Genomic DNA, 24519 nt, shown 5'->3' with positions numbered 1-24519 from the left:
TGGGACCTCAAATGCCATCCTAGCACATCACCTGCTGGCCTGAAGGAACCCCTCTCTCTCTTCTCCCAGCCAGGAAACAGCTCAGCTTTGTGGTTTTTAATAGATGAGCTACACAGAATCAGAACACCGAAGTGTCACTTTGCACCCTTCCAGGCTGGAATCTGAGAACTTCAGGGGCAGGACAAACTTTGCAGGGTGGCCAAAAGCAGTCAACAGCTCCACTAAAAAGAGAGAGACCAGGCACAAAAAAGCTTACATCCCCCAGAATGTCAGAAGTCATTGTCCAATCTCTTCTGAAACCTCTGAGAAGTCGAAGCCTTTTCCTCTACTCAGAATCGAAGGGGAAACCTACACCCATCGTACGCCTACTGCGTGCCTGGGTCCCTACCGCCAAACACGAGCACCGCTATCCATACAAAAGCAGTGGGAGATGGGAGATGGCAGACTAGGCGAGCCACAACCACGGCCGGGATGACTCTACACCACCCGTGTGGTCTCCAGCACAGCGGCACCCAGCGCACAGCTCCCAGCAAGCACACTGGTCTGGAATGTGGCGGCACACCTGCAAGCTGGGGCCTGTAACTGCCGTGACCTTCTGGAAGCACCAGGGAGAAGATTCCAAGAACCATGGGTTCATGCCCACGCAGATCTGAGGGATTCGGGCACAGCGTTCTGGACTTCCGGATTACATGAAATCTGGCTGTAATTCTAAAAATGTTAAGAGGTCTACAATCCTCAGAATGGGCCACTGAAAACCTTAACCTGTTTTTTAAGTAAAACAGGGGAAAAAAATTGGCTGTGGCCCTGAAGACAAATGTTACTGATACACTCCATATGCAGGACGAACGAAGGTTACTCCACCCTCTGACTCTGGCAGGACTGCTCCTGAACCCACCCGGAGAGTCATCCCCTCTGCAAAGCCCACTCCCCAAAGACCTCCCAGTCCCAACACATGTGCGTGAGACGTTTCATAGCTTCTAGTGAGGACACGCACACAGGGACACATGAGAACGGGAGTCAGCTCTATCATCGGCTCTGCAGTCCTGAGTGGATCGTATCTTGCGCCTCGGCTTCGTTACCTGACAAATGCCTATTACCCTCCCCCCACCAAAAAAAAACCCAGCACCCTCATCCTGCTGCCCTCAGACCCTTGTTGATAGGACCAAATCTCAGTGTGAGTGAAAGCATTCTGTACGCTGCAAAGCTGGGCAGAGCAGTCGGCTCCTCCGGGAGGCTCTCCCAAAGCACACCCACTCCCTCCTTCCCAACCTGAAGCCTCCCTTCAGTTGTTCTCCCTTCTGTGCAAAAGACAAGAACGAGTTCCCCACCCAGGCCCAGGCCCCCAAATACCTGAGGACTAACCAGTAAGTATTTCTGTCTTCTCTTACTCAGATAAAAACTCTTCTCTCTCTCTTTCTCTCTCTTTCTCTCCCTCTCTCTCTCTCTCTCTCTCTACCTCCCTCTCAAACCTCCCCCAAATTCACTCAAACCTTTCAGCTCCCCTTTGCACCGAGGGAATTACACCCACAGCACCCATTGATCGAGTCTCAACACATCTGTGCCCACGCACTAGAGATTCCAGAATAAAATGCTCTCCCCAAAACCAAGGGCCAGGAGGAGAGCCTGTAAGTGTGGCAGAAACACAGCTAGAGGGCATATATGGCATTACTGGGTCAGGTCGGTCTCAGAGGTCACCACAGTAAAGGGTCCTCCAAGGTCTTCTGCCCTCAAGTTGAAGCCCGAGTGGAGGGTAGGACTTGCCCAGCAAGCAGACTGGGGCCACTGTGGGAAAGCAGGGTCCACGTGGCCCAACTCCCACCTGGTGTTCCTTCAGTGTCTCCTCAAGCTAAGAGGGAAGCACACCTCCAGGGCACCCGGAACAAGAGCCCATCAGGACTGAGGCCCCATCTTTGCTACTCAAGTGATGCCACTTCTCCTACAGGGCTTCCTGTAGATCAGGAATGCCCACCCACTTTATGTGGGGCATGGGAGGTCCCCTGGCGGAGAGACAAGCCTGAAGCTCCTTATTAAGTGTGAAGTCAACGCTGGGCGGCCTGGCCCCTCCTCCCTGAAGACTCAGCCAGCCGTCTCTATCAATTACCACAGAGGCTAAAAGCCTGCCTCTGCACCACAGCAAAACCCTCTGGCAGGGAGAGGAGCCCAGAGATAGGCGGAGACCTCAGCAGCCACAGACAGGTACTGTGGAGCAGGTGCAGCCTGGGCCCCAGCCACCCAGGCTTCTTCCTACTGTTCGAGCAGGAGTGCCTGGCCCCCTCCCCCGCCCAGCCCCTCACCCCCATCCCCACCACAGGAAGAGAACAGTAGTGAAAAGGGTTCATCTGAAATATATTATCAGAAGTCGCCAAAATCCTTTTGGCCCATCAACTGGGAAGCAAAGAGCCATGGGCTACAGGGCCCTCGTTCCAATGGGACAGCCACGCACAGCCAGGCTGTGCACTGCTCAAGACGCCCGGCCAGTCGAAACACTGTCTGCACGTGCTCCACTAGCCAAAGCCCTGTGTCCTGGTGCAGGCTGCATTCACTTGGAGCAAGGGTGCCTACTACTACTCCACACAAAGGCACTGTATGAGCTAGCTGCTGGGACACCTCAGCAGTCCCCAAAGAAGACAAGCATTCTCCTCATTGCCCCACCACCCCAAGAATCGGACAAAGGAGAGCCAGTGTATGCTACTGCCCACACTGACCACTTTAACCACCCATAGGGAGACCACACAGCACCTCAGGAACCTCCCATGGCGCTCACAGAAGCCCCCACAAGTTACACAAAGTGAATGACTGGGGAGGCCCCCACAGCCATCCTGGGATGACAGGAGCCGCTCCCTCAGGTACTGTAAACGTCTGCCTCGGCTGCGAGAAGCACGGTGTGCAACCCACTCCCTGAAAGACGGTCAGCATGCCAGGGAGACGGTGGCCCTGCGCCAGCACTGACCACCCTGGGGAAAAGCTGCTGTTGGGATAGAGGGAGGAAGAAATCCCACTAGGAAATGCAGAGGCTGTGCCCACGTTTCTGAGCTGCTGTTAGAATATACTGAGACCCATTTAGAACATCTGTGCTTTAGAATGAGGAAACCATTTCTAAAGCTGCCAGTCAAGAGCGACCTTGTTGAGCCCCTGCAAACCATTCTAGAGACTGAGGACTGGGAAGAAAAGGGATCCGAAGGTCCAGGGCAGCAGTCTCTGGGAAAGACAGCAGGGCTGGCCAGAGAGGCTGCTTCCCTGTTAGCAACGTCTCCACAGCCCAGAGCACCAGGGGGCGAGGCAGGGATCAGCATCATTTGCATTTTGCAGATGAGGAAACTGAGGCTGGGAAAGTTCAATGAGGCAGCTCAGGATGGTGTGGCTAGGCAGCAACCGAGCCAGGACCAGAACACAGGAAAGCAGCTGTCGCACAGCTACAGATGTCACCTCTCCTCTATCACGCAGTGATGGTTGTGATGACGGAAAAGAACCACCCAGGCTGTCAGACTCCTGGTCCGATGCCTGTGCACAGCCTACAGCCAATCTCTCTCCTCGCCCAAGCCCTCCCGCTACGCTCCTGCGGCGTGGACTTACGGTCTTACAGTCTGGACTGTTCTTCTATCTTATTCAGCACTTTCCCAGATCGTGTCTTTCAGTACACCTCATCTGACTCACATCTCTCTGTCTTGCTTCCTTCCTGCCTCCCGTCCAGCCTGAGACAGCGTCACCCAGAGAACCTCCCATACTTTCAACGGACTTCCCCTAAGCCCCTTCTTATCAATACCGACCTCCTTCTCGCCACCGCACCTCCACTTCAGACCGACAAACTCTTCTTAGGGCCGCCCCATGTTTCTCAAACTTGAGTGAAGGGAAGAATCTCCCAGGAAGCTCTTTTAAAATATTGTTCCTTTTGAGAATTAAATTATGTAACTGGATTGGCTATTCAAAAAAATATAATATACTCTAGCAGACAAGAAACTAAAATTCACTTTAGTTTCTCCCCCTATGGTTCTTCTAGGCAGGTCTGCAATAAGGCCCAGGCAACACAAATTTTAACCAGTTCCTATGGTTAGCTGCCCGCCACTATATTCCTGGATAGTCTGGACCACATTTTTGAGAAATAACAAATCTACACCTTAACATGCGACTCATAACCCCTGTCCCATGACTCAGGACCCAGTTTTCAGAACTTGCGCACACACACACCTAAAACAGCGAGTGCTCGCTCATCCTGCTCAGCGTGCGGGGCCCAAGCTTCTGGCAGGAACCTGGATCTTCAGAACCGCAGGCAGGCTCCACTCACCTGTGCACTGGTTCAGTGTTAATGCGCCCAGGGACCCAAGAGCCAGGAGAACCCAAACCAAGCAGTAAGGGGGAAAGGCCCTGCATTTGTCTCTCTTCCAACGAGGCTTCCCCCCGCCCCACTGCTGCTGGGAGGGAAACAGTCCGCACGCAGAGAAGAAAGGGGATGGAAAAAGTGACATACTACAGAGCGCTTCCTCACCGCCGCTCAGCTGCAGCCGCTCCTGCTCCTGCGCCTGCGCCAGCTCCACCACAGCGCCAGGGGGCCAAGTGCGCACCCAGCGGTGAACTCAGAGACCCCAAGACACCATGGCAGGACTTCCACCACCTCAAAGAACAGGACCAGGCGGTGGGGGGCCGGAGCAGGAAGTGAGGAAAGAGGCACGCTGGCAGCTGGAGGACAAGGCTGGAGCGTGTGCCAGCAGCCATGGCCCCGAGCCCGTAACCCCGCCATGTGGCTCTGCCAGGGGGAGTGCCAGGGGCACAGTAGCGGAGAGGCATGCTGCTGAGGCTAGGAGAGCAGAGGGGGGCCAAGGGACACAGGCCAAGGATACCCAACCCTGTTTAATGACCCTTTCTTCCATTTGGAAAACGCGAAAGGCTGAATCCCTGGCCCCAAACTGCTGTTGGCTCAAAAATTAGAGTCTGAACCGGCCAGTCTCCATCCCAGATGAATCTCACAGAAGCTGTAACTGGCTGAAGCACAAACCCCTTCACTCCAAAATATGAAATACTCTGAAGACTTAACAACACGACAACTATCAAAGCCCAGTGAAGACGTCACCTCCCTTTAGGAACCAAATGCATTCCTAAAAAGTCATCCACTGACTAAATTTCTGCCTAACAGATCCAGTTTCTCCCCACTATGAAATGAGACACACACTCCTCTGAGAACAGCTGAGACTCCAAGAGGAACAAAACATCATATTTATGTTGCAAACCTTCTAGAGTCACGCATTTAATGGGCAAGCTTCCTGACAGAATCCAATTGAAATTCAACCCAAAGTGAAGTGGGTTTTTTAAAAGACATTTATTTATTTATTTAATTTCTTTTTAGAGAGGGGAAAGGAAGGAGAAAGAGAGGGAGAGTAACATGGATGTGTGAAAGATACATTGTAGGTTGCCTCTCTCACGCCCCCTACTGGGGACCTGGCCACAACCCAGGCATGTGTCCTGACTGGCAATCAAACCAGAGACCCTTTGGTTCATGGGCTGGCACTCCACTGAGCCACACCAGCCAGGGCCAAAGTGAGGGGTTTTTTTGTTTGTTTGTTTTTTAAATACAAACATCATACGGAAGAGTATGCACATGAACTAAAAGTTATGTGAGCCCTGGCTGGTGTGGCTCAGTGGACTGAGCACAAGCCTGCAAACTGAAAGGTCTCTGGTTGGACTCCCAGTCATGGCATTTGTCTAGATTGCAGGCGGGTCCAGCCGGGTCCCCAGTTGGGGGGCGTGTGAGAGGCAACCAATCAATGTATCTCTCACACATCATTGTTTCCCTCCCTCTCTTTCTCCCTCCCGTCCCCTCTCTCTGAAAGTAAATAAAATAATTTTTTTCTTTTAAAGAAAAAGTTATTTGAGGTAAGTCCCCAAATACTGTGCAAAATCTAGGGCCCCTAACTTGTCCTGTGGCAACAGGAGTTTCTGTGCAAGGAGACGCCTGGAGCGGGATTTCTGGAACTCAGGTGCAGTCAGCTGGGGACTTGTTAAAACGCAGTCTGTATTCCGATTCATGCTCCCAGGGAATGCTGATGCCACTTGTCTTTGGACCTGACTTTGAAGGGCAAAGTTATAGATAATCAAGGCCCAGTTCATGGTTTTTAAGCTGTGGCCTTTCCAGGCAGGTCAGCTTCATATGTAGGGGTGGTTGCCCATGCCCAGGAACCCTTGGGGAAAGCCAGAAGCCACATCAAAACTCAGAAAGCACCACAAAGAACAGACAGCTCAGAAACAGGGAAGGAAGAGCTTGTCCCTTGGTTGGGTCATGGCAGAGCAGGCACAAAGAGAAACAGGTCACCCCAACCCAGAGAGGCTGGAAAGAGCACAAAAGACCCCCCAGTGCCCACGAGGCAAGGGGGCTTGTACCTTTGCCCTTGATTACTCTGCCCTCTACTTAAAAAGGTGCATTGACCTTTTTAATAACCAAATGTATTCCTGAAAAATCATCTGCTGACCAAATTTCTGCCTAACAGATCCAGTTTCTCCACTATGAAATGAGACACACACTCCTCTGAGAAAAGCTGAGACTCCAAGGGGAACAGAACATCATATTTATGTTGCAAACCTTCTAGAGTCATGCATTTAATGGGCAAGCTTCCTGACAGAATCCAACTGAAATTCAACCCAAAGTGAAGTGGGTTTTTAAAAAGATCTTTATTTATTTTTAGAGAGAGGGTAAAGGAGGGAGAAAGAAAGGGAGGGTAACATGGATGTGTTAAAGATACATTGATAGGTTTCCTCTCTAGAGGCTAGCTATTTAAAGATCCATTACAAATAAGATACTGGGCCTGACCAAATAGCTCAGTTGGTTAGAGTAGCATCCTGATATGACAAGGTTGCAGGTTCAGCCCCTGGTCAGGGCACATACAAGAATCAACCAATGAAAGTGTAAATAAGTGGAATGACAAATTGATGTTTCTCTCTCTCAAATCAATAAATACAGTTTTTAAAATAAGATACTGTGCTGAATTCTAAAAGGAGAGCCCTTTGATAAATTAAAACCCAAATGGGGCAAAAATATGGAAGACGTCCTAAGAGTCCAAAAGTTCTCAAGCATCCACTTTCTCTCAGGAGCGAGAGGACAGTTTGGGGGAGGACGTGGAGGTGAAGCTGGCCAAAAGAGAGATGGGGAGGCTGTCTGTGCCCGGGACCCGGCCAGAGAGGAAAAAGGGGGTCTGAGAAACCACGTGGGTTTTAGGCGATGGGAATGAGACTAGTTGGGCTGGAATGGAGGGTTCTAGTGGGTGAAAAATGTTTATTGTTGGGGGTGACCATAAAGATGGAAAGGTATGTTGGAAGACACCACAGGAGAGGAAGAACAAGAAAGGAGCCCTTTATATATTTCATTACACTTAATCCTCAGCAGAACTCCAGGAAGTAAGTCCCTGTACAGAGGAGGCCAACTGTGAGGTCAAGAAATTGGCCATAGGGCCTGTCAGAGCTGGAGTTGCTGTTCTGCCAAACTCTTCATCTCCACGGCCTGAGCTCTTTCTACCACTCAGCCATGCACAGAGATTACCCGTGCCTTCCCACTGTACCTCCCAACGTCCAAGAAAGCCCATCACTGATAAAAGCAATTCCTAAACCTGAATTACAGGCTGTAGAGCGTTGAGGAGTCTACAGAACAGCCTCACTCAGAACATGACAACTTCATTTCCCCAAAGACACAAAGAGCCTGGAGGAACGATTTGGGCAGGGGGGCAGGGAGGGGAGGGGTGTGCAGGAATGGGGAATGACCACAGCTGACCAATGGTGCAGCTGGAGCTCAGAATCCCAGGTTCAAACATCAAGCCTCTCATCCTCCCCCGCCATATAGTGGTAAGGGGGATCTCAAAGTTTGGAAAGTTACTCAACCATTAACAGCATCATTACCCAAACTTCAAAATGCTCTAATCCTGGGCTCTAAACCTAGCCAGCCTAGGTCCCTTGGTCCCTTACTCCAACCTTATGAACAGCTGGGTCTCACTACAATTCCAGTTAACTATGCAAACAACAAGATGGAAAAATCTACTGTAATCTATTTAAAAATCATTGCCCCCTGAAGTCATGCAGCCTGGGTGGACTGAGTCCCCAGATTTCACTAGAAGACAGCAGGCGCCTCAGCCTTGACTGAAATTGTTTGCAGCACATGGACAGGTTCCACACCAAGGCACATTTGGTGGGACTGATTTAAGGCTCTCATTAAAATGTTCCTTTGTTGAGCACAAGACATCTCCCCACCCCCAGAGGGGATCCCAGACCTCCGGTCCCAAACCCTCAGCCCACCCTAAATTCCCCCCCCCCCCCCCCCCCGCACAGAAGACCCCTCCCAATCACCAGATTAACATTGATGAGCATTAGAGTCCTCTTCTCAAGGAAGGAATTTAGCATTTTTAAACAAGAGCCCTGTCTCCACCAGAATCTCCCCTTGACTCCAGAACTTCAAACATCAGCAGTGAAGGCAGCCCTATCTGGCAACCCGCACACCAAAACCCAAACAGCTGGCCGACCTAGGAAGCCTGTGAACACAGGCTGCTGGCCCATATGGCTGGGCCCCTGATCCTGGATGCACAAAAAAAAACTTCCATACTTCCTCTGGGAGCAGATGTGGGTTCTGCCAGGAGCAATAACCACCCTACACATCACAAGGAACATGGGGCAGCTCCAGAAACACCTCCTACAAATCCCTGGAGCCTGTTCTTACCTCTGGGTCCTTGGTTATAATTATCCCTCCTTTTACAACTAGAGGCGGGGGAAATGCTGATTCCATCAGCACCAAAACCCCTCAACAGCTGGCAGGCCAGGAAGATGTCAGGAAAGGCAATTCTCTACCCCCACCCTCCCCATGGCCACTCTTCCAAAGAGGAAAGTGATAAAGTAATACCCGGTCCCCTGAGCAGAGTTCCCCAGAGAGGGCTGCTGCCATAATCATCACCAAAGATTTTGGCGTCTTTTTTGGAGGGACAAAGATGGGGGGGGGGGGGTATTTCCAGTCCAAGCTGTTGCGGGTAGCTTGGTGCTTTCCTGTAAAGCACTTCAACACCTTGGTGGTGACTCTCAGGTGTGAGGAAGACAGGAAATAAAGGCGGGAAGGGGGAGGGGGGACATCGGGGTCCAGTCCTGTCCTAAAGATATGGGCCACACCCTCATCAAAATGCTGAGGCCCTTAAAGAAAAGACAGAATGAACTCTTTTTGCCTTACTGTCCCATAGAAAGTGATATTTGCTTTCCTCGGTGAGGAGACACAGGATGGAAAGCCAGGAAAAATCAGAACAAACCCCGTCCACACCTTTGCAGGCCGGCCATGCCCGATTTTGGCAGCGGCCTTCACACATTAGTCACCGCGACAGCCTGGGACTCCGCTCCCCAGATTCAACCCTGGTTAGGAGTGGGATCGGGCCCAGGGACTCGAGTAAATGGGGCGGCCCCTAATTCTTCCCTTTTTCCGCCCTCGCCAGCAGGGACATCAGGGGTCCCAGCTTGGCCCCGGAACTTGGAGGAGGGAAGCAGGGAGCGTCGGGCCGGCGTAGGTAACAAAGCTAGAGCGTGCCGCAGGTCGGTCCAGCATCCGGCCCCAGGCCAGCTTCCCTCACCTGGGTTGAGGCCGCCCGGGGACTCCATCTCCCCCACCGACCGTCACTTCACTGCGCCCCCCCACAAGTAGGGGGGTAGTCGTTTTCCTCCCCGAAAAAAACTCCCCACCAGGGCTCGTGCGCCGGCAACTCCCGAACAAAACTCTCACTCAGGCCGGGAAAACTCTGTGGAAGCTGGAAAAGCGACTGTGATCGCGAGCGTGGGTGGCAGAGGGTGCCCGACCGACAGACCGAGTCCGCTGGGGACTTGGCCACCTCCCAACCGCCGGAACCTTGCACCCGCCGTCAGCCTCTCCACCACTCCAGTGTGTCTTCTCCGCTCCAGCCTCCCAAACCCACTTCCCGGGTGACCTCTTGTGCCAGCGGGGCTCCCGCGCTCCCCGAGCTTCGCTCCCCCAGCTCGCCGGGACTCACCGCCTAGCAGCGACAGCAGCAGGACGCTGAGCAGGGGCAGCCAGCGGGGGCTGCTCGAGGCTCTCCGCGTACCTCTCATCACTGCGGGCTCGGGGAAGGCGGCGGGCGGGAGCACGGCGGACGCGCAGACTGCGCTCCGCGGCTGGCCCAGAAGGCCGAGCACACCGGAGCGCGAGTGCCTCTGCAGCAGCCGGAGCCCGAGGCGTCCTTAGCCGGAGCCGCGCGCGCTCGGTACCTCCGAGTACTCGCGCGCCGCCGCGCCGCCGCCAAGCCCCGCCCCATGACGCCCCCTCCCCGCCGGCCGCTGCGCGGCGCCCCGCCCCTCGACGCCCCCTCCCCGCCGGGGCAGGGAGGAGCTAGAAGTTGGGGGAGGGGTCTGCAGATGGATCCGGGACTAAGGGAGGCCCCAGGGAGTTCGGGTGACCTGAGCGAGATAGAAGGAGGTAGGCTGCGCCTACCGCTTAATCTTCAGGGACTCAAGGAAACAAAAATGACTTTTGTGATTCCGTGGCCCCTGGGGATGATGGTCAGTTCTGGGCCTTCCTGAGGACTCTGACCAACAATTTCCCCCAGGTCTCTGGGTGGGAGGGGACTTTGCAACCTGAAATCCTGAGGGAGACTAGAACAGAAGGCTGTGTTCGGTGTCCCCCAAGCAAGGTAACCTGGAGATACTGTGTAGCCCCAGGAGAGATGTGGCCGGGAGACGTGAGGGACCAGTGCATGGCTGGGGTCTGGTTTGGGTCTAGACCAATCTGAACCCAGACGTACAAAAAGACTGGGCTGGGAACACCGGGCTGAGGGCTGTTAAACTGACAAATGCATCCCAAGTCCATCTCCAGGCAGTCTGGGCTGTGTCAGGGCATGGCCAAGTCTCCAGCTGCGGGGAGGCCCAGCACAGCCCTTGCTCCAGGCACCCCCACCCCCAGCGCCACCACCCCCACATTCTTTCTTTGTTGTGAAAGCAGCAAGGGGTGTAGGAGGCGGGTCAGGAGGAGTCAAGCTTTAGAAGATGGGCCCCAGCTGCTGCTCAGGCCTCCAGGATATGCTGAGAGGGGATGGATCCTGCTTAGACCTCCCTTCCCGCAAGCAGCTGGGAGGAGGAGGGGCAGCCACAGAGGGCCTCAGCCCCGGGAGCAGTGGCGCCAGGACTCCAGGGTCCTGCCACATGGCCACCACATGTCCCTGACAACCCAGTCCACAGCACCTTCTTGGGTTGTGGGGCTCCTCCCCCATCCCCCAGATGCCCTCCTGCAGGCCCTGCTGGAGAGGATACAAACAGGGTAAGGAAAAGAGAGATCCAAGAATCAGCACTCCTTCTGTTGCCGCATCCATCACTGCCCCCCACCCTTCTGTGAAGGGCCCCCATAAAGCCCTTGCTTCCTAGCATCTTCAAGCAGGACTCAGGTGGCAGAATGGTTACCTGATTCTTTTATTTAAGAAAAGTGAAATACATGGACCTGAAGTGAGGCAGCAGAGGGAACAAGAGAGGCCAAGGCAAGGCATCTTGCTTGGCCAGCCCTGAACCGTCTGACAGAAGAGCCAGCAGCAGGCTGCGTCTCTGATGTGCATGCCTGCTCCTCACCCACCCTGGGACCCTCAGAGCTGGCTACTCTAGAGGACTACAGGGTGGGGAGAGGATGTCCTGAGGGTTCTTCTTGAGGGGGATTCCTGAGGAGGAAGCTGAGACCCTAAGGGCAGCAGCAATCTTCTTGTTAACTGCTCCCCCTTCACTGTCCCACTGTGGGTTTGGAAGAGCCAGGAGCAGTAGGGAATGCTGTGAGGGCTGTGGAGGAACCCAGCAGACCTGGAGTGTGGTGTGAATGTCAGCTTCTTGAAGAGAGGTCCATAGTGCTGGCGCTGAGGCCTCGGGAGACCTGAAACAAAAAATGTATGCCATCAGCCCAGGGACCTCAGCCTCCTGAAGACTGTCCCCTGGAGTCTGTCCACCTCGTGGCTACAGTCTTATCTCTGGATCTGGGATGGAGCCTGTAACCTCAACCTCAGCTCTGAGGCTTTGTTAGGATTTTCCAGAAACCCACAGCCTGGTGGAGAAAATACCCAGAGGAGCCACATGAATATTGCATATAGTTTGAATGTGTTGGTCCAAGTGATCATGTCCCATAAAAGTGTCATTACTGTTTTTTCAAATGGAGATGATTAAGTACTTTTCTTCTTCTCTTCTTCTTGACTACTGACTATTCAGTCCCCAAGGCAAGGTGTACAGCAGCTACATGAGGAAGCGCAATAACAATCCCAAAATCTTTCTTGAATTATTCGTAATTCCCAAGTACCAGTTCAGAGAACATCAGTTCCTGTTGTCCTCCTGATTAATTCATTGGCTACTACCTCTGACCTGAAACTGTCCCTTTCTAGTCACCACCACCACCACCGATCTGGCTGCCTGATTCCGTCTGACAACCCCAGTTCCCTAGCTCCCATCTGCAAGATTGCTCTCCTTTCTCTCCGGACTCTGCTGGGCTTGCCCTGCAGCTGTCCGCTCTTTCCCACCTACCCAAAGGCTCACCAGTACCACTCTCACCTGAAGGGGTGCTGCGCTGGGCTGGTTCAGGTAGTTTAAGGAGGCTGCCCGCTTCATGTTGCTGCTACAATGGAAAAGAAAGAATTGAGGCTTCCTTTCTTTCTCTTGAGTGTCACTAAAACTGTAGGCCCGCCACACAAAATCAAGCCCCCGCCTCCTCACCACCCCCCTTCCCCATGTACACACATTCTCCTATCTTCATCTCCTCAGGTGTCTTTACCCCACCCTGGGGCACCCGTTTTTCCTGAACTCTCTCTCCACAGCAATCCCATTGACCTCCTCCAAGATTCTCTCCAAGACACCTCTCCTCCAGAGGTGAGGGGCCAAGAGGACTTGGAGACAGGGTTTCCTTGTCTGCTTTGCCATATCTCAGTCTCACAATGTACCTGGAGGACCGAGGTTCGGTTCCCTGGAGCTTCCTCACCAGGAGTTCACTGCTTCTACGAAGTACATCCCGGATCTTGCCCAGAGAGCCACTCCTCTGCAGGGTCCCACTACCATCCTGGTGGGGAGACATGGGAAACAGAAGCTAAGGGGATTCCATGCAGACTGGCTTCTGAATCTACTCCTGCCATTAATCCTGTACACATCTCCTCTCTCCTAAAAGCCCACTGACTGAAGGCCGGAGTCCTGTCACAGAGATGCCTCTGAGGGGGAGGGGCTAACTGGACTACAGTGGGGACACGTTTTCATACCCCTCATAGACAGGGTCAGAGCCTCTCGCTGCTACCAGCAGGAGCGGGCATGAGAGATCAAGGGGCAACAGTCAGACTTACCCCTGACCAATCCACAAACACAGAAGCATCTTCGCCTCTCTCAAATTTCACGCTGCTCCCAGGACCCTCCTGGGAGGTCCTTCCACTGTCGCTCTCCCCAAGCAGCTCGGCCACCTTGGTCTGGCTGATAGGGTCAGTGCCCTGAAAAGAAAAGGAAGAACCTAGGACTTCCCACTCCTTAACTCCTCAGGATGGGGCTTTCAAACCTTTTATCACCACCAGCCACAGGCAAGCAGACATTTTTTCCTTGTGATGTCCCAGGACACACATACGGAACTGCACCCGCCTTTCCTATTTGCAGTGTATTCCTACACATAGATGCATAGGTATTTTCAGCCATGGCCCACACTGAACTGATTTCATGACCCACTACTGAGCTAACACCTGCAATTTGAGAAACTCTGACATTGGCTTGCCTCAACCATCACCCCCTCATCCACACCACCCTTGCCCCTTGTTAATAGATTCTTCAAATGATGAAAAGGCAGGGCTTCCCTTTTAATATCCCATTCAGTGAAGTGAACCTTGAACTCGGAGTCCTGACACAGAGGGCAGGTGGGGGTTAAGAACACACTTCAAAAACAACCACAACCACAAGGATGTCTCATCTTCCTCCCCAGGTCTCCCTCTTCAGTCCTTCCTCTTATTCTTCAGAGACTCAGAAGAAGCCCCAGGGGGCCCTACCCTCCTGACTCCCTTCCCCTACAAGTCTCCAACCTGTCTCCGGGAGCGCAGGGCACATTCCTCCAGGGTCTCAGCCGCCTCCAACTTCCCCTGGCGCCTGTACAGAGCTCCGAGGTTTCTCAGAGTGGTATTCACTGTGGGGCTGTGGAGGTGGTGAGACCAGGGAAGGAAGTCAGGATGGGTTCAAAAAGGAAAGAGAGGAAGGGAGCAGAGCTAAGGCCAAGGAAAAGGCAAAAGGAAGAACAGGAAAGGTCCAGGGGGCCGGGATCAGGGCTTGAATAGAGGGTATCAGAGGCCGAGCTACCTCACTGAAGCCTACCTGCTCACTTTGCAGGCCTTGTACCAGCCTCCATACTCAGCATAGGGTGCGCCACCCTCACGGTGCTGTGTCTGCAGGAGAACAGAAGTTGGGGGAAGCAGAGGTGTGAGTACAGAGACGCTGGAGTGCAAGCTGGGCTAGGGTGCGGGCTGGGATGGGGAAGGCGCCGTGCGTCTGGGGCTGGGGCTGAGTTGGGAAGCGAAGAACTGGGCTAGTGTAAGGAGTAAGATAGGAGCCCTGGTAGCCTCGGGCTCCCCGGGCTGGGTTCCCCCACTCACTTTGCTCATTTCCTCTCGCTCCTCTGCATGCATCCAGATGGGCTTGTGGTCATCTGGGGGTGAATCATGGGACGGGGTGGCAAGGTTAGAGAACTGAGCTGGACAGTATGGGGAAGCCAAGACCCAGAGGCCCACAGGGCTGGAAGAAAGGAGTCTGGCTCCCCACCCCCCAACCACTATGGCCTAACCCCACCCACCCCACACTGTTTGGTCTGCATTTCTTTTTCTCCCTACAGGTCCCTTCCCAAGCCCTCACCACTCACCATCCACAGACCCAAACTCCTGCACATGGGCTCGGGTCAGGATCTCCTTGTAGAGTGTCTCGGCCTCAGCATATTTGCACTGTTTCAGGTAACAGGAAGCCTGGGAGCAGGAAGGTAAAAATGCAGGAGCAAGAGATGGAGACAAAATCTCAGCCAGGCTCAGGGATTTCCACTTCTTGGCCTCTTTATGACTTTCCCCAGAGATCCTCCTCACACCTCCTTTTCTAGCTGCAAGGTCAAGGGTGTTCCCACCCCATTCCCAAGAGGTTAGGGAACTTCTGGCTTCCCAGTGGAAAGAAGCAGGTTCCTCAGCCCAAAACACAGCCCCAGGGATGGGCACAAAGGTGATGGGATTAGTGTACCAGACTATAATGCTGTCCCTTCCCCTCCTTCCATCCCCTTTGTCCCCTCCTCCCTTACCAGGTTGTTCTTGGTCCGCGCCACATTGGGGTTGTCTGGCCCCAGCTGCCCCTCGTAGATGGCCAGTGCCCTCCGGTAATAGCATTCCACAGCCTCATACTTGCCCTGGTTTTGGCACAACAGGGCCAGGTTGTTCAGCTGCTTTGCCACATCTGGGTGGTCAGTGCCCAGGACCTGAAGGGAAGCAAAGCAGCAATAGGTGGCTGTAAGTGCATGTGTCCACGTGTGCGTGAGTGCACCTGCACCTGCAGGGAATAGAGGGAAGGGGATGGCGGAGAAGAGAATAAGGTGGAGACAAGGAGGTGAGAAACACAATGAGGCAAGAGGGCAGACTGGAAGAGAGATGGCGGGAGAGGGATCACAGCAGTGGGCAAGAATGGGGAGAGGGTGTAGGCACCTTTTCTCGGATTTCCAGCGCCCGCTGGCACAGCGGCTCCGCCTCCTTGTATTTGCCCCTTTTGCCGTAGAGCACAGCCAGATTGTTGAGTGTGGCGGCCACCTACGAAGACAGGTCTGTCCCCTCAAATGCTGGTAATTTCAAGGACCTTGAGAATTGGAGGTTCTCCCCCACACTGTACAACCCCAAGAGAAAGGGACTCGGGCACCCTCGCCGGAGTCAGGGGAGGGGAACTGCTGAACTGGGTGGCTCTGAGGTTCTCCGTGGCGGCGGTATCGCCCTCTAGGGGCAGTTCTAGATATTTCTAAAGGTGTGTTTTGGTTTGGTTTGGTTTGGTTGCCATGAAAATTGGGAGCACTACCACCTTTGGGGAGGCAAGGAAACTACAGATGTTCTGCACGTGTGGGACAGCTGTGCCAACTTTTCGCTGTCGGCAAGACATTAAATACTGAATGTGAGCTTTGGCACTTGGTGGGATAAGATGAGCTACATCACCCCCACCTATAACGTCATAACATAGGGAACTATTTTCACAAAGAGCTTATTTTCAGAAATATCTTATTTCTCATTTTCTCCACTTTGATAACCTATTGTTTACCTTAGCATGCTATCCCTACTTATTTCTCTAGCATACACAAATAAATCTGGTCTGTTGTTACTTATTCTAACACTAGGTTTTAAACTCACATCCACCAATCCTTCTGCTCTGTCATTTTTTAGTCCTTCTAATATAGAATGGTTTCCTTGCCCTGACTCAGTGGTTTGAATGCCAGCCTGTGAACCGACAGGTCACTTGTTCGATTCCCAGTCAGGACACACGCCTGGGTTGCGAGCCAGGTCCCGAGGTTGGAGTGTGAGAGGCAACCGATCTATGTATCTCTTGCACATAGATGTTTCTCTCCCTCTCTTTCTCCCTTCCTTCCTTCCTCTCTAAAGCAAATTAAAAAAAATTAAAAGAATGGTTTCCTGCCCTGGCTGGTATAGCTCAATAGATTGAGCATGGGCCTGCAAACCAAAGGGTCACTGGTTCAATTACCAGTCAGGGCACATGCCTGGGTTGTGGGCTAGTTCCCCAGTAGGGGGCACATGAGAGGCAACCACACATTCATGTTTCTCTCCCTCTTTCTCCTCCCCTTTCTCTCTAAAAATAAATAAAATCTTTTTTTTTAAAGATTTTATTTATTTATTTAGAGAGGGAAGGGACGGGGAAAGAGAGAGAGAGAGAAACATCAATGTGCGGTTGCTGGGGGCTGTGGCCTGCACCCAGGCATGTGCCCCGACTGGGAATCGAACCTGCGATGCTTTGGTTTGCAGCCCTCGCTCAATCCATTGAGCTACGCCAGCCAAGGCCAAAATAAATAAAATCTTTAAAAAAAAAAAAAAGAATGGTTTCCTGGTCTTACTCTTTCTAAATCTCAAGTTATTCATTATATATCAGACTACTATAATATGCCTTCTAGTATAGTTATATTCACTACCACAACTGTTACGTTGTATTTTTACTTCATTGTAATGTATTGTGTATATTATTTTATTATAAGTTACATTCCTTGTTTCCCCTCTACATTAATACGGTATCATTTGACATTTTGGAACTTATATATGTAGGTAGATTACATTACCTATGAATTAAGTGTCAGGAAAATACTCATCATAAGGAGTGACTTGGTTCTCAGGGTTGAGAACCAACAGAATCAGCAGATGGGGTCTGGAGGAAAGGAGTCCTCACACCTCCTTCCTGAGCAACCCCAGTGACTGGGCCGGGGGCAGCGGATGGGTGAGCTGGGAGAGGTCAAACAAGCATGGGGCAAGGAGAGCAAGGATACTGACAGCAGGGTGGTCCGGGCCTAGGGTGCTCTCCCGGATGCTGAGGGCATCATTCAGCAGGTGGGCAGCTTCCTTGTATTTATTCTGGTCCCTGGACAAGGACAAAAGTGTCAAGAGGTTACCCTGAATTCTGCCTCCAAGCCGCCCCCCTTCCTCCTTTCCTTTGGGATGACAGAGACACAGTTAGGGACTGGGCCCACCATGAGGGGACACAAAGCCTGGTGTGTGTGAGCAGTGAGAGGGTTCACACGCTCATACTGGATGCAGAACTGTGCCATGGCAAGAGGAGGCCACAAGTTACTGGACACAAGAGAGAGAGGAAAAGACCCTCCCCAGAAGAAAGACCAGAAAAGCAAAGAGCCTGAGAGATGAGTGTTCTCTGAGGTTAAGGGCTCAGGTATGAACAGAATGAGAGTTCCGGTACTGGAGAAAGCCCCCAACTGGCATACACCAGGGAGGCACAGCAGGGGAAAGAGGTACCCAGTGGAGAGAAGGAATGAGAGGCAAAGCTGGATCAAGGTAAGAATCTGGAGGCAGATTTGTGTCCAGAAGGAGGGCAGTACTCACCGATACACCAAAGCAAGGATGTTGAGCATGGTCGCAACATCTGGGTGGCCACGGCCAGATGTGCGCTCCAGGTCCTCAAGTGCCTGCTTACACAGTGGCACAGCCACCTCATAGCGCCCCTGGGCTGCATACTGGATCACCAAGTTGTGCAGAGTCCGTAATCTTGCTGGGATCTCATATCCAGTATGCTGGGTGCTCTGGCCACGGGACACTAAACCATCCCAGAAAAGAAACAGGAGACCTCGTGAGGGGATTCCTCCTCTCTCCTTCGCTGCCTGCACTCCCCAGCCACGCTCCATGTCTCATTCCATGCCTGCACCTGTCCCCATCAGGCTCTCTCTCCGGAGACCTGTCTCAACTGCTATTCTTTTGCCCATTCTCTTGAACCTGTACTCATCATAGTCCCATTTGTTCACCCAGTAAGTCATTCACTCTACAAACATTTACTAAATAAGCATGAGCCAGCGGCTGTGCCAGAGATACAAAGACAAGAAAAACCTGGTTCTTTCCCTTGAGGAGCTCATGTTCTTCCACTCCAGGGTCACTCTCCCACTCAACTGTGAACTCCTTACTGGCAAGACCCCTGTCATTCTCATCTCAGTATCCCTAGTGCCCAGCACAGTACCTGGCACACATTAAGTGTGTAATAAATGTTGATGAATAAGAAATAATGGGGAGGCTGAGAAAATCAAAGTACTGGCCCAGTCTCTGCCCATCTCCAGAGGAAGCAGAGAACTTATTTCTAGACGGTGAGCACCCTGTATACTCGGCGAGGGACTGGGGAACAACTGGACCAGGCTTCTGCTGCCCCCTCCGCCCTCCCACTCCAGAGACAGACTCACGGCCATTGCTTTGGTCTTCTTCCTCCTCGTTGGGGAAGAGGTCATCCAGGGAATCCTTGGTGGCATCACCCTCCTTCTCCTCCTAGAAAAAAATCAGCAGCACATATGGGCCAGCACATCCCCAGTAACCTCTCAGAGCCCTTGCGAATCACGCAATCCCTGATAGGTGGGCCCAAGAAAAGGACCTTGTTCACGTCCCCGCCCCCAGGAAGGCCAGCATTTGCCTTGCCAACCTCAGGCCTCTCCTTTGCAAATCTCGTAACTTTCCCTTCCCTCACTTCAGAGATTCCTTCCTAAGCACCCTCCTTCTCCAGCCTCCACCTCTCACCCCCTCCACTCATAATTACAGTCCTGTGTGTTTATGTTGATTATATGTCTGTCTTGTCTCTCCTGAGGGCAGGGGGTGTGTCTGATCTTACTGACACGTACCCCAAGTGTCTACCTCAGCTTTGTGCCCATCATCTGCCACAGTTTATGCAGGATTAGTGCCCAGCCCGCCTGTCCAACCTGCTTCCACACTGGGCAAATTTGCCGTGTCCACCAGGCATCACAGCCCTGCACAAACACCTCCAGCCTTCCCGCCCAACTTTGCCAAAGTGTCCCATGCACTTTGCCCCACTTTCCCTAGAACAGACCAGCTTTCTGGGCCTGGAGCCTCCTCAGTGCCAGCCCCTTCCCCCAGTATAGAAAACCCCTTCCTCTCCCTCATCATCCATTAAACTCCATGCCAACTCCTAACCATTTAAATTTTTTAAAAATCCAGTCTAGCCCTGGCTGGCGTAGCTCAGTGGATTGAGCACAGGCCTGTGAACCAAAGGGTCCTGGTTCAATTCCCAGGCTAGGGCACATGTCTGGGTTGCAGGCTGGGTGGCCAGTAGGGAGTGTGCAAGAGGCAACCACACATTGATGTTTCCCTCCCTTCCCCATTCTCTAAAAAGAAATAAATAAAGTATTTTTTTTAAATTTTAATAAAAAATTTCAAAAAAATCTAATCTAAAGCTTACCATCCCCACACCCTGCCCACTTCCTGCCTCTTTCTCAGACCACCCCAGCCTCCAGGGGCCTATCCCCGTAGACCCGCTCCCCCACCTGCACTGACTGAACCATGCACCCAGCACTGAGCACCTGGGCTTCGTGTTGTCACACGGGCATTCTCATGTGTGACTCTTGTCCTTACAGCCACATTACAAGCTCAAAAAAGCAGGAAACTCTCTTCTACAGTTCTTTACGTGTCCCCTACACACACCTTTTTGAACTGCTTAAGGCATAAAGATATACAAATGCCTGTTGAGTGAGGGTTCATTTTACACACTTTAAGAGCAAATTTTAGGAGGGTCTTGCTCAACTGCATTATGCTTTCCCTAATTCTCACATTTAGGATTCTGGGTTGGAATTGTCCGTGTACTTATCTGTCTCCCCGACACAAACCTGTAATCATGAGGGCAGGAACTCTATTTGCCTTGTTTACTGTTGCATCCCTGGTGGAGTGCACAGTGCCTGGCATAAGGAATAGTCTTTTAGTTAAATGGTGATTGAGTGAGTGAATATTCTTTCCCCATTGCTGTCATCTGGAGTTGGGGTCAGGACCTGAATTCTGCTACGTGGAGCAGGCTGGGCAGTGTTGCTGTCCCCTGCAGATGATGGAGCAATTGTCCCACATCTGTGATGACTCCCAATTACCCATCCCCCATGTAGCCTCGCCTGTAATGCTTACTGTGGCGTGCCCATCCTCGTCATACTGCCGTAGCTGCCCCAGGAACTCCAGGTGCTTCTTTTCCTCCTCCAGCTGGGCCACGGCCTGCTCACTGCGCTGGAGCCGCTGCTGGGTACCTGCCAGCTCATCCCGGAGCCACTGGTTCTCCTGGCACAGCCGCCGTACCTGAGCCCGCAGCTTCTGTTTCTCTGACTCCACTGTGCTCAGGTGACTAGCCAAAGCCAGCATCACCTAGGTGGGCACATCCTGTGAGCACCAGACTCTGGCTAGGAGTGTTCAGGAATGGCAGGAGAGAAGCCTACTGGGAGGTGGCAAGACTAGCAGGAGCCAGGAAGTGGGGTTGGGGAGCAATGGTTCTGCTTTCAAAATACACCCTGAATCCAATTTCTCACTGCCCCCATAGTCACCCCTGGGCCAAGCCACCATCAGCTCCTACCTGGATTACTACAATAGCCTCCTCACTGGCCTCTCTGTTTCTGCCCTTGTTCCTTAGAGTCTATCCTCAACCCAGCAGCCAGATGACCTTTTTTAAAATGTTAAGTTAGAACATATCATTCCTCTCCTCTGTCCACATAACCTGTCCCCCTCTCCCCAACCCCATGACCTCTTGAACTTCATTTTCTATTTTGTTTCCCCTCATTCGTGCTACTGCAGCCACAATGGCCTCTTATTGAACTCATTGATAAAACTCTGGTTCAGGGCCTTTGCACTTGCTGTTCACTATGCTTAGGATGCTCTTCCCCCATTTACTGCATGACTCAATCCCTGATCTTCAAACCTTTGCTCAAATGTCACCATTTCAGTGAAGCCTTTTTGGACCACCCTGTATAAAGTCATAGGTTCTCTCCATACTCCCTAATCCCCTTCCCTGCTTTATTTTTCTCTTTTTGTCCTTAGCAATTATCACTCTGGCATACTGAATCATTTACTTATTTGTTGTGTACTATCTGCTTCCCCCAGACAGAATGTAAGCTCTAAGACGCCAAGTGTTGTGTTCAGTGATATGTCTCCAGAGCCCAGAGTAGTGCCTCACACATAGTAGGGGCTTAATACATATTTACTGAATGAATGTAAGAATCTAGGACAAGGGGATCCCGAGGGACCTCAAACCTCCAATAAGAAAACTGCTCCTCCATGGGCCATCTGGCCCCACCTCCTCCCTCTCACCTGGGCCTCGCTCAGCCCCAGCTCAATGTTTTCCATAGAATGGCGTAGCTGCCGAGCCTTCTCATGCACCAGCCCTTCTTCATGGCCTCCTTGCTGCAGACACTCAATGGTCTGGGACAGGCTTTGTAGCACAGCCTGGTGTTCGCTGTGTAGGGCTTCCAGCCCTTGGCTCACCAGCCGAGTACGTCCCAGGATCTCCTCCTGGCTGAGCCGGTGCCCTGCAGGTTCATCCCGCTGCCCCAACACCAGGCCCGACATCCTGGCCTGGAAAACCTTGCCTGGGCTAGGGAGAGAAAACACAGCTCAGGTGAGGTAAAGATAAGAAAAAGAGGCTGAGGTTAGGGGGTGGTGGGATCCAAGTTAACAGATGAGTATGGGCAACCCTGTGATTTAATCAGAGAGAGCAACCAGTACAGAGGGACCCTACAATATTAAAAACACAAAGCTTAAGGTTGCGGGAAAGAGAGAGAGAAAATGACTTAAATGAAAAAAGAAAGAAAGAAAGAATAGACCTCTGGCTGGTGTGGCTCGGTGGATTGAGCACCAGCCTGCGAACCAAAAGGTCACTGGTTCGATTCCAGGTCAGGGCACATGCCTGGGTTTCAGGCCAGGTCCCCAGTTGGGGGCATGAGAGAGGCAACCAATGGATGTTTTTTTCTCTTGCTCGTCAAGGTTTCTCTCCGATTCTTTCTCCTTCCCTTCCCCTCTCTCTGAAAATAAATAAATAAAATCTTTAAAAAAGGAAAAAAGAATAGAGAAGGAACAAAGAGGTCTTGAGAACTAGCAGGGAGATTTAGAACTTAGGACCCAAACAGAAGAGGAGTTGGAGAGAGAGTTTGGGTTAGGAAAAGGAATCAAGGGAGCCCTAACTGGTGTGTCTTGGTTGGGCGTCATCCTGCAGAGTGAAGGGTAGATTCCCACTCAGGGCCCATGCCTGGGTTATAGGTTCTTCCCAGGTCAGAGCACATATGAGAGGCAACCAAGAGATGTTTCTCACCCTCTCTTTCTCCCTCCCTTCCCCTTTCTCTAAAAATAAATAAAATCTTTTTAAAAAAAGGAATCAGGAGCCCTAGCTGGTGTGTGGCTTAGTGGATTGAGTGCCAGCCTGTGAACCAAAGGTCACCAGTTTGATTCCCAGTCAGAGCACATGCCTGAGTTGTGGGCCAGGTTCCCACTTGGGGGTGCGTGAGAGGCAACCACACATTGATGTTTCTCTCCCTCTCTGTCTCCCTCCTTTCCACTCTCTCTAAAAATAAAAAAGTTTTTTAAAAAAAAGTAATCAGGAGATGAGAGACAAGAGCACTACAAGAAACACGGAGAGTGTTTGGTGACAGTTACAAAGGAAACAGGTTTAAAGCAGACAACGGATATGTAGAAAATGGTGCAGAGGTTTTGCAAAAAGGGAAGGAATAAGTTTCAAAGTTAAATCAGGGAAAAGAGGAAAGAAGAAAATAGGAGACTTCATTGCAGGACCCAGATGAGAGGACCCAAAAGGCTCAAGGTCTTCAGACTGCTTCAGCCACGGAGCTAAGAGCAGCCATCTGATCACCTCTCTCTTTTTCCCCACAAGCTTTCAACCCATATACCCCCCCCCACGGCCCCCCACCTCGAGGTCTCAGGCTGTCTTCCTATTTCCTCAAACGAGCCTTGTTTCTCATCTTTGAAGTCCTCTTACCTGTTTACAGAGCACAGCCCTTGGCTGTGGCACTCAGGCCAGAGCCGGAAAGAAACTGTTCAGCAGCCAGGGACTCAAAAGGAGCTTCCCTGCCCAGAGTCCAGAAGTCCAGCATTCCCACCCCTTCCCTCACCACTTCACAGACACCCAGAAGACCTGGCACAGAGCCCCACCCAGAATAAACACCCTCCCTCCCCCAGCCGGCCCACAAGTCTTCAAAGACAACCAGTGTCTCTCCTCTTTCTCCAGGCCAACCTCTCGCCCCAAGCCTGGGGAGCTATTTTCTCCCAAAAAGGGAGTGAGACTTGATCTGGAACCTGCGGCAAGGGGCGTGTCTGGCTAAGAGTAAAGAGGGAGACCTGGTCACTCCTGGCTCAGGCACTTCCACGGCTTTGTCTCTGTTATGATCACCGACTAACAGGCTCTGAGAGAGTCAGCTTAGAGTGCCTCCCAGATGCCTGATGATGCAGGAAAGAATGGCAGGTCTGCTGAGCCGCTGCAGAGTCACAGGGAAATGCGGCACCGAGAGGTAGTCTCGCGGGGCCTTGGAATGCAGTTGAGCAGTGCCCCAAGCCATTGACCTGCCCTGAGGCCCTGGGTGGGGATAGTGAGATGGGCGGGGACGTTGGGGAGGAGGTACAGGTGGAGGACAGAAGTACGCGTCACGGGTGAGGACTCAGTGGCCCCACAATCCCGAGGTCATTGAGATAGTTGGTAGCGCAGGGGGCGGGGCAGGCCGACAGCTCTGTCTGGACACTGAGGGGCGGGAAGAATAGTGGGGGGCGGAGTTTTTTAGTCTGGAGTTGTGTGAGGTCTTTCGGCTAGGGTTTGCTCATCTGTCCAAAATTGCGGGAATAAGAATTAGCGGGACCTCGACCCTCAGCCCCAGATGCATCTCAAAGACTCACCTGCCGTCTGTCGACCTGCTTGCTGCGCTTGCCGGTACTGCCCCTTTAAATGCATCATGGCTACCGCTCGAGGCAATTGTTTTGACGGCTCCGAGGGGCGGGGGCCTGCTCTGCAGTCACGCGACCTAAAAGCCGCCAGAGGATTGGTTCTGAC

General features: G+C 52.3%; 2 protein-coding genes across 6 annotated transcripts in view; both read right to left on the bottom strand.

The window, feature by feature from the left end:
* The window catches only part of PTK7 (protein tyrosine kinase 7 (inactive)), a 60812-nt gene extending 50579 nt beyond the window's left edge, over window positions 1-10233 (bottom strand). Inside the window, exon 1 of the mRNA XM_036024109.1 lies at window positions 9990-10233. Coding sequence (XP_035880002.1) covers window positions 9990-10068 — 79 coding nt within the window. The 5' untranslated portion in view covers window positions 10069-10233. The remainder of the gene's footprint in view (window positions 1-9989) is intronic.
* A 1166-nt stretch (window positions 10234-11399) lies between these two features.
* Window positions 11400-24497, bottom strand: KLC4 (kinesin light chain 4). Of its 5 annotated transcripts, none has more exons than XM_028509570.2 (16): window positions 24366-24497; window positions 21783-22065; window positions 20616-20846; window positions 18902-18983; window positions 18060-18270; window positions 17496-17583; window positions 15666-15767; window positions 15269-15442; window positions 14849-14948; window positions 14586-14638; window positions 14308-14378; window positions 14022-14130; window positions 13305-13445; window positions 12915-13030; window positions 12529-12592; window positions 11400-11863 (listed from the first exon to the last, which is right to left on the bottom strand). In XM_028509570.2, exons 2-16 carry the CDS (start codon window positions 22038-22040, stop codon window positions 11813-11815), a joined length of 1851 nt encoding a protein of 616 aa, XP_028365371.1. In that variant the 5' UTR covers window positions 22041-22065; window positions 24366-24497; the 3' UTR covers window positions 11400-11812. The 5 variants fall into 5 exon arrangements, with proteins under 5 accessions (XP_028365371.1, XP_035880001.1, XP_035880000.1 ...); XM_036024108.1 differs by lacking the exon at window positions 24366-24497 and adding an exon at window positions 23869-24075; XM_036024107.1 differs by lacking the exon at window positions 24366-24497 and adding an exon at window positions 23877-24012.
* Window positions 24498-24519: the final 22 nt, after the last annotated feature.

The sequence above is a fragment of the Phyllostomus discolor genome, chromosome 4 (genome assembly GCF_004126475.2).
Source record: "Phyllostomus discolor isolate MPI-MPIP mPhyDis1 chromosome 4, mPhyDis1.pri.v3, whole genome shotgun sequence".
Taxonomy (NCBI): domain Eukaryota; kingdom Metazoa; phylum Chordata; class Mammalia; order Chiroptera; family Phyllostomidae; genus Phyllostomus; species Phyllostomus discolor.
The sequence above is the reverse complement of the archived record's forward strand: the minus strand, read 5'-3'. Positions and strand labels throughout refer to the sequence as shown.